This window comes from Patella vulgata, chromosome 7, assembly GCF_932274485.2.
Source record: "Patella vulgata chromosome 7, xgPatVulg1.2, whole genome shotgun sequence".
In the NCBI taxonomy this organism is placed as follows: Eukaryota; Metazoa; Mollusca; class Gastropoda; family Patellidae; genus Patella; species Patella vulgata.
Genome location: NC_065885.2, coordinates 16,230,630 through 16,240,500, shown reverse-complemented (window position 1 = coordinate 16,240,500; position 9,871 = coordinate 16,230,630). Strand labels below are relative to the sequence as shown.

At 32.0% G+C, this 9,871-nt stretch overlaps 1 protein-coding gene across 2 annotated transcripts; it reads right to left on the bottom strand.

Moving 5' to 3' along the window:
* Positions 1-223: 223 nt before the first annotated feature.
* Positions 224-8,832, bottom strand: LOC126827794 (serine-rich adhesin for platelets). Of its 2 annotated transcripts, none has more exons than XM_050557330.2 (13): positions 8,512-8,832; positions 7,162-8,025; positions 6,180-6,651; positions 5,768-5,821; positions 5,394-5,574; positions 4,290-4,788; positions 3,928-4,068; positions 3,200-3,288; positions 2,739-2,875; positions 2,337-2,425; positions 1,744-1,827; positions 1,303-1,522; positions 224-812 (listed from the first exon to the last, which is right to left on the bottom strand). In XM_050557330.2, the coding sequence occupies exons 2-13, from the start codon at positions 7,678-7,680 to the stop codon at positions 742-744; spliced, it is 2,556 nt and encodes an 851-aa protein (XP_050413287.2). In that variant the 5' UTR covers positions 7,681-8,025; positions 8,512-8,832; the 3' UTR covers positions 224-741. The 2 variants fall into 2 exon arrangements, with proteins under 2 accessions (XP_050413287.2, XP_050413288.2); XM_050557331.2 differs by having other exon boundaries at positions 8,598-8,832.
* Between the last annotated feature and the right edge of the window lie 1,039 nt (positions 8,833-9,871).

Here is a 9,871-nt window from a genome sequence, read left to right as displayed (position 1 = left end):
TTTATCATCATGAGATAATGGCAGCTCATTTTTATAAAAGAAAACCACAAACCACATATTACTGGAATATAGTTTATGATCATTCATATTATATTACAAGCATTTAATTTACAATATAATTACATAACTGTACATCATTACTACTAATTTGTAAATTTACATATGTACATTAATAATATATGATTTACAATATTCACTACTTTGTTGTAAATTAAATAATTTATTTATATATGACTTATTAAAAAGATTTATGATACAGTATTGTAATTTTATCAATATATCAAATACTTTCAACAATTCTCTATAAATATCAGTAAATACAGTAAATAAAACCCCTAAATTCATATTTATCAATTGACAATTGAATACTGTGCAATAATTTATAAATAAACAGAGTAACTGGGGTAAATAAAGAGTGTTACATTGTGTCAAACTTCCTAGGTTTCAAATTAACCATTTTACATTTACAATATCTCTGACATAGTGAGGTATGCAGAATTTCTGAAAGGCACAAAATCTTGAAGCTATTTAAATATACAAATGTTTAAGTCGATGCAAAGTTTTGTAGGAAGTTCAGAGATAGAATTATATGTAAAGCACAGATTTTGGGTGCCTTTCCAGTAAAACAGTAAAGACTGAAATAATTTATGACACAATACATAATCACTATTTAATAAATATTTGTTAAAAGTCTGGGGTGAGTGGAGTGTGTGTGTGTAGATGGTGTGAAATTATTCAGTTTTAGTCATCTGCTTCCATAGATTCTTCTTCCTCTTCTTCTTCATTACCTTCTAGTTGTCTTAGCATACATACTACAAATATAAAACATACTCACAAATAAAAAACATCCATATAATACCAAAAGTAAAACATATATAGATATGTATACTAACAAATAAAACATTCTATACTGCAAATAGAAAACATATTGTACTACAACAGAAAAAAAATTGTACTGCAAATAGAAAATATATTGTACTACAAATAGAAAACATATTGTACTAAAAATAGAAAATATATTGTACATGTACTACAAATAGAAAACATATTGTACTACAAATAAAAAAGATGTTGTACTACAAATAGAAAAGATGTACTAAAAATAGAAAATATATTGTACTAGACTACAAATAGAAATCAAACGTGTTATGAATGCAGTCTTTGTGAGTGAGGTCTGATATCAACATCAGACCCTTGAGGGCAAGTGATCACCATCCTTTTACGGAGAAGTGTGATAGTAACATAAATATATGTGAGGGAGAGGTCTGATATGAACATTAACACATATAATAATATACTTACATTCATTTTCATACTGTTCAGGATTTATTTTAAAGATGGTGTATAAAGAATAGATAAGGTTGACATAATGATATGACTTTTCAAGTAAATCACCATCATAAAACCATATTGTGTTTAACAGTTTCAATCCCTGTTTTAAAACACTAATTAAACTATTGTTTTTATGCACTAGATAATCTTCCATTACTTTATGAATAATAAGAACCATAGAACGTACAAACTGAAAGTAGAGAAACACTGTGAAAGAACAATGACCAAGCAACTGATCAGTTGCAGAGTTTTATACAGGAGTAAAAAACAAACACAGAAAGATGCTTAGCACCCACCAGCAGCAAAGTCATCCACACTAGATATAAAATCAATGTCAATTTGAATGAATACAAATGAATGTGTTTGCTGGCAGTTAAGAAGAGAGGAAAATGCTTCTAGGAAAGGGCTTACCTCTTGAGCACATGAACACGTTGTCTCTACAAGTTGATTAACACCATTTCTACATGAGGTAAAGTTTAACATGCACATTATTATCTAAAATAGAAAAGAAATCGTGTTTAATGAGGACAAGATAGTTTCACATTCAAGACGTCCATTTAATTGATTCTTGAAAATATTATCAATAATAAAATGTAGTAATAAAGTAATATAGAACCATGCATCATTGAAAATAACAAGGAGCATTCCTTAGCCCAAATGATAATAGCAAGAATTGAAAAATCATTGCTGGCAAGAAAATAAATCTGTTAAATACTTCAACAAGCCTTATCCTTTACAAAATTATTGACTTGAAATATATGGGAACTTTATATAGAATGGGCATTCTCTTGTACGAATATGATAGCAAAATTATTATTACTGTATTTGTCAGTTTGAAAACGATAGACACCAATGCAACCTTAAAATAACCAAAATTAACGTTAGAATTGATTGATTTCAATAATTTTTTAACTGACTTTTTGTTAAAATAACAGTACTTTTTTTTCAATGACCTTAAACTGTAAATTTAGACTTTATTCTTGCATGTTGGGAATTTAACGAACCTTAATGTGTATTTGTCGTCTTTCTTCTTGGTTGGCATTTTCGAATGGTTTGTTGGCTAACATATAAACTGATGTTAATGGACATGAAACTAAAAATAAAAACATTTAAATAATTCAAATTACACAATTTCATGGCAATTTTATTAAAGATGAGAGCAGTGACATCTAAGTTAGTAACAATATAACCCCAGACAGTTTCATGAACAATCCTGAGTGGGAAACAGAAAACCACACATCGAATCAAAATTACCACTGTAGCCATTCAAGCTAAAATATCTTAGAAATAAATTTAGTTTGTGATAAACTGGCTTATGAGGACTAAAGATTGTGTCCCCTGTCTTCACAAAATATTTAAGAGTTTGATAACTTTTAATTGTACAAATCTGTTCTATGATTGTGTACCTGTTTGTTTTGTTAAAGATGACCTGATTTTATCTGATTGCGATAAACAAGACAATAGATCTATAGCACTAATAACAATAACAGGATGATTATCACATTGTAAACAGTTACTTAACACACTTGTTAATGGTACTAAACTGAAAGTAGACAAAAATATCAGAAATTACATGTAATGTCACTCACCCATTGTCAAATGATATAAGAATATAGTAGTTCAAAGTGATTTGTAACAAATGCCAGGTAACATTCCATATGGATCTAAGATATCTAACCAGGTGGGTTTTGGACTACTATATGAAATATTTTTAAATTTTAATAATTTGCATACTCACAGGTGTCTTTAGAAATGTCAAATGATTTACAAGTACAATGACCACCGAATGAGAATAAAGAGGAGAAAGTTATTCAACATGATGACATTACCAAACATTAATACATGTAGCATTTTATGTAATACTTACTTGTCTAGTTGAGATGTCGTTGTTTTTCGCACAAATGAAATTAACACATCTAAAGCTAAATTGACAATGCTGGTATTATATATTGGATTCTGTAATATAAGAAATAATTTACTGACGACATTAAATCATTATCCAGTACCAAAAATCTCTTTAGATTCAGACAATAAACTTTATAGTAGGACCTGGATAACTAGGCATATAATTACGAGAAGCATAAAGATCAACCTTAAACATAAAATACAAAGGAATTGGTAACATTGCCTCGATTCTCAAGAATCCTTACTCACATGGAGAAAGGGCTTCGGATAAAACAAGAACAAACAAAAAATTCAATGCATTTGGACATGCTATTACTGAGAAACTGGCAGCTCACATGCATATAACACTAAATATCTTTGATGTAGGTCAAGATAAAATGTTGAATTGGGTTGCTCTGATGTGTTAATCTAATTAGTGATGGAGCAAGCTCTATATAATAAATTTTTTGTTTTTAAGTTGAAGTCAGTTTGTTTACCAATTTTAACTTAAATTATGTGTATGTCACAGAATACACACTTTGATTATATCCCAACATTTTCTACGGGTGTTTGTCACCCACAATACAAATTAACACACAAAATGTCAAAGAAATCTAAAACTTTATTTTTATTAGATCAACCATTAATGATTTTGCATAAATTTCTTTCACGTTTTGAGTAGAAATATTTTGTTTAAGTCAGATTACTTACCTCTATAGAAGGTGTGGCTAGTTTAACTATATTATTTAAAAGATTAGATGATTGTAATTGTTGTTGAACTGTTGAAGATAATGTAACAGAAGTAAATAAACTACCAGTCATCACATCTGTCTCCATTCCTGATGATTCTACCTAAAAAATATAACAACACATAGAGATTAAAATAAAAGTCAATGGAAGAATTATTCAAAATAAAAAGCAAGTTGACATAAAGAAATCATGTAAATTCAATCTCAAAACAAAATTCAATGGACGAATGTTAAAGATGTTATGTAAAATTTAAAGTTGTTTTAGAACAACTAATAAATACACTACCACATGCTATAAACATTAAAATAAAAAGACCTTTTTACCTCTGATAGTGGCTTCTGACCTCTACTTTTTGTTTTTCTATCCTCTTTAACAATGTCAAACTTCGGGTAAAGAGCGTCCCTCACAGCAGCACTATAAATAACCAAATGTCTTAACGTAATCAATGAAGCAGATGTCAACATCTCCATATTCTGAGCATAGGTAGCCCCATCCTTTAACAACAAACCTAACGAACTTGTTAACGATTCGATGGAACTTTCACAACTGCTGCTTTTCAAAGACCCAGAATTTGTTGGACTGGTTAGACCGTTTGTCTCTTGGTTTGATGATAACATGGCTATATAATGTGTGAAGTAGTCCGTTAATAAAGGTAATATTAGTACAGCTGCTGTGTTAGTTATATCTGTAATTGATTCAACAGTCTCAATAGAATCAACACTGTCTAGTAATGTTTGTAATCCATGTATTGCTAAGTTATAATGTTCTTTATCAACAATTGGTTTGATATCTTTAGGCTGTTCATGTGCACCCGACATTTTCCTGAAAAATTAGCAATACATAATATAAATCAGTGTTCAAATTTGTGTTAGAAACCAAACTAAGTATAGAGAGAGAGAGAGTAACAAAACTTATTTCCTCATATGCCAACCACAAGAAAAACTCCACAATGTTACAATTTTTAAAGCAATTATGGTATCAAAAAACAGGATAGGGCATGAATGGGTTTTAACATCTCATCAACACAATGCTTTGGTTATTTGAAGACTAACAAGTTTTTCCTATGTTTACATGTGTAATGCTAGAGAGGCAAATTTTTTCCGAATATCAAAATTTTCACCTTTTTTTCATCAAATTCAAGGTGTAAAGAGTTCTTGGTTACACGCACTTCAGTCTGTACATGGGTTCACCTCAGTTTTTCCTGAACAACAAGGCAACACTCTCCTGGTCATCCCTGATGGTGCTGCCTGACACAAGGGAACCAATGCTCTTACTGCTCGACTACCGTAGCCCCCTTGATCATGATCATGAACGATCACACTAATTACCTCGAAAAACCATTTAAAAACAGAATCAGTGCAACCAATAATTAATTTGTCAGGAAGTAGGTTAACTTGCAATACAAAACAAACATTACACACTTATACCTGCTCTTTACCGGTGATAGAAGTAAATTACTCTGATCTCTATCAAAGTGTAAAGATTGTAGATTGGAGCTAACTGATGGTGTATGAAGCAAACCAACTATTCCTCTATCAGTTATCTCCCCTGCTGCATTACAATTATGATCCAGTAATCTAGCTACCAGTTTGGGCCCATTGACATCTCCTACAAAACAAAACAAAATCATTTTGATTAAAAATTTACCTACAAAGAAGAACATAAATGACAAGTTTTATTGAGAAGAACAAAAATATGATTTATGAAAGAAGAACACATAAAATGGCATCAATATAAGCAACAGCAGAAGAGGATACAAATCAAAATATGGTGTAAACTTTAATAATAAGTATTTATTTACCTGATGAAAAATTGGTATTTAAAACACATCTTCTGCTTATTTCAGTTCCAACTTCTATTAAATAAAATAAACATATTAACAACAAAAAAACACTTTTCTTTTTTATTCTAAAATTTTTAATTGCTGGGTATTAGAAGTCAGTGTTTTGAATGCAGATATCCTGCATCCTGCTGTAACCTTTCTATTCCATTAAAAGAAAAGTCAATTTTCCGTCCCATCCGAAAAGGCTAAACATGCTTTCCTTGTCTGCCATGAATGCACTACCCATGATAAATGAGAATAGGGGTTGAAAAATCTTTCCAGCCCACACTTGGCTCAGAATACTTTTGACTGGATATAACATGCCATGGCATATTCTGATGTGTGAGTCTATTAATAGATGTGTAATAAACAATAGTACAATTGAACTTGCCTCGTAATATTGTTGTTTCTTCCGTAGCAGAGGTTGATGGTTTGGGAGTTGATGTCTCAGGTCTCTCATCTGATCTGAATGAATCACCCGTTGGGAATTGTCCTTTCACTGGTCGAGGGGATACAACTATAGAAGGGGGTTTACTAACCAAAGGACTGCGAGATTTTGAAGGACTCATAGATGGTTTCTTAGGTGAGCTTGTACTTAATAATTGTAATTTATGTTCTAAAAAACGATATTTTTCTTCTAGTTCTAAATGTTCTTTTTCTTTAAACTGTAATCTTGTCTCCAACTTTTCGTTAGTTATTTTTAAATGTTTTTCTTTATCACCTTGTAATTGTTTTTGTTCGGCTACCTTCGCTGTGTTTTCAATACGTATGTTATTGAGTTCTGTGTCTTTTTGTCGAAGTTTGCATCGCAAATTTTTAATCTCACCCTCTTTAATGTAGAGATCATTTTCTATGGATTTTTTCTGAAAGGAGAATTATCATGGTTAAGTTAAGGTAAGCTATGAAATAAATAACTACAGAAAATTAATTTTCTACAAATTGAATACTGATTCAAATCAAAAATCTTCAAAGTGCAGCATGTATAGTAATTTGGTGACCTAAACTGCTGGATTAGGCTTGAATGTTTGCCACTACACTAAAGTGTAAATCTGGCAAATGGACAACAGAGATGTCAGCACTAACGTATACAAACTGCTCACTAACATCCAACCCAATTTTGACAGACTGGGAAAAGTTGAAGTGAAAGCCATGTGTCTTCTTCTTCTATTAGTGTTTAACGTCCGCGTCCACCGATGTTGATATCACAGATAAGCTGTCTTATTTTATTATGCGTTTTATTTACTAACTACAAACATGCCAAAGATGGACGTAACCTGTAACATTGAATAGTTACAACCTAGTCCTTTAGGACCTTTACGATAAACTATACACTTATCCTTCCAATAAGATACGAATATAAAAATGTTACTCACCTCTTCTGTTATTCTTTCACAATCTGTTTTCCATTTGTCTAATTCATTTCTCAATGCATCACTGATTTCAGTACTTGGTGCTATTCGTGGGTTAGACCCTGTGAGAGACACAGAATGAGATAGTCTGTATGATGATTGACCATTAGACGAAGAACTACTGGAAAGACTTGCTGAGGAACTTACAGATTTCCTGATGCTTTCATTAGATGATGGATATGCTGTATCAGTTCCATTTGACGAAGAACTAGACGAAGATTTTTTTAAAGAAAGCATAGATTTCGGGGCTACAAATGGTTGTTGTTCAACTGGTTTAGAGGTTTCAGCCAATGCTTGAGAAGACATTAAATCAATATCTCTCATGTCTGCTTGAGAAAATTCATCCCAATCATCCTCATCCCAATCGTCTTGCTTCTCCTGAATCCTTTGACGTTTATCTGCTGGTTGATTTGTTCCCTGCCCACCTGATGTACTAGCCCCTTCATTTTTCCTTTTTGATGAATATGGCTGTCTAAAAGACATTGTTCACAGTAAAATCTTTACAATCTGATTAATATTTCAAAGTTTACAGAACTGGCATATTACAGAGAAGCTCAGCACTGTTATATATGTATTAATTGTTTTTAGTAATTGATGTTGCATACTATTTTGATAATTAGCAAATATATTGCTATGTTACATCCATTCTCCCCACATATTGTCTTTCATGGTTCCTGGATTTTGACATACATGTATAGATGTATCATCATATCAAATTTCATCGAAAATTATATCACCAAATGGCCCAGACATGAAATAACAGCTTCTGGCATATATATACTAAGACTGAAATAATATCTGCAATCCTCTTGATATGATCTGCCTTACCTTCAAAATAAAAACAAAAATTCACTTACTTTAACTAAGTTTAACAGACTAAATTTTCTGTGCATTTTCAACTAAGCCAACAGCAACAAAGCTAAAATGGGTCTAAATTGAACATTTGTGTCCACTCGACACAAACTAGGTCATTTCAGGACTAACATATTGTTCAATTTTATTTCAATAATTCGCTTGAAATAATAGGAGTATACTATATAGCAGTGGGAGGGAACTGGAGGACCCGGAGAAAACCCACGAGGATGGACTGGCGACCCTACCACTTGTCACGTACAACCAGGGAATTGAAACCACAGCAGTTGACTCAACTCAATGGCAGACCTTGATACAGCACACACAGTGACACACTAACCATATTATTAATAAAAATGATATTTGGCCATCCAACCTCCCAGCTATATTTGAGAAGAGCGGTTATTACAATCATTTATTGAATGTAGTATTATTCAAAATTAATCAAATCTCATCACTTACTGAAAAGATGTCAGTGCTAAGAAAGATTCTTTCACTTCAGTATTATTGACAAAGTCAAAGTCAAAGAGGTTTGTTTTCACTTTTACGTATCGTATCGTATGGGTATAGGTTTGTTTTTTTATCTCTAAATGACTGATCACCGTCTCCAGGGTTTGACTTGTCAGGCCAAAGATATGGCCTCCATATATTTTAAGAAATTAACAAAAATATCCCAAGGAAACCTCTTTCGGTGTTACGCTATACCGATCATCAAGAGACAACAGAACCTTCAATATTTTCTTCGATGTTTAATGAACAGTTGATGTCTGCCATTGGATTTACCGCCATCATTTCTTTGCATTGTGGGAAGGGGTTGTGGCAAGACTCCTTACAGCGCACGGTCCGAACCACTGGTAACGCTTACGAAATAGAATTCATCAACGTCTAGCTACGAGAACGTAACTAAAAACGCTGAGATATATTAAGGTTTGTTATCTAATCAACGTCCTGCGGATTCTGCTCCGACTTGGCCAATGATGAATAGAGGGTAATTACGCTGACAGATTTGAGGATTTTTTTTTTGTAAACTATCCCAATTGAGCCAAAGAGATTCGCATACAGGAAAGTCATCTTCTGGCAAGAGTAACATATAGCCTACCATGCACATACAGAGATTTTCGTGTAAAATTACTCATTGGTTGGTTTTCATTGATAAATGAAAACAGAAATGGTACAGTCAAATAAGTTTCGCTAACATGTGTATCTGAACGTAAGAAATATCCACCTCGCAAAATTAGATAATAATCAAATTTTACAATATATTTACACTGTACATGTAAGTATACATTTACAAACACCGTTGAAAGATCAAAGATATGATCAGTGAAATAGTATATTAAATTTACTTTACTTTGTTATCATTGGCTATACTATAATTCATAAGAAAATAAAGGCCAAACAATTTAGTCAAAGCGGCCAAATAAAATTCAAAATGATTTGTGTAATATACTTGTTATCATGTAATGTGAGTTCTGAGTTGTTTTCAGACCCACGTAAATATGATTTGGATAAACAGTGTTAGAAAAATAATATACCATAGATGCATATCATTTTCACCTGACGACCGGACACAGCTATTCTTCTGAAAAGCTGATCATCGAAATGAAACTTACCATAAAATCTACATAATAGAAATTCTGAATCAAGTACACAATCAGGTAACTGCTTGGTTCGTTCGTTCGTTTCTAGATTTTTACGTCCACTTCCACCTAAGGTAATATCGTAGACAAAATTGTTTGGTCGTTCGTTCGTTTCTAGAGTTTTAATTGATTGTTAATCCCTAATTAAGTACAAACTGTTTGGTAATGGGAAGTACTTAATT

Excerpts from the sequence above, each read along its gene's own strand:
- LOC126827794 (XM_050557330.2), bottom strand. The coding sequence starts at position 7,680 with ATGTCTTTTAGACAGCCATATTCATCAAAAAGGAAAAATGAAGGGGCT. Across the intron at positions 3,289-3,927 it reads TAGCCACACCTTCTATAGAG|AATCCAATATATAATACCAG; the intron begins GTAAGTAATCTG and ends CTTATATTACAG. Across the intron at positions 1,523-1,743 it reads CGTGTTCATGTGCTCAAGAG|TTTGTACGTTCTATGGTTCT; the intron begins GTAAGCCCTTTC and ends CTCTACTTTCAG.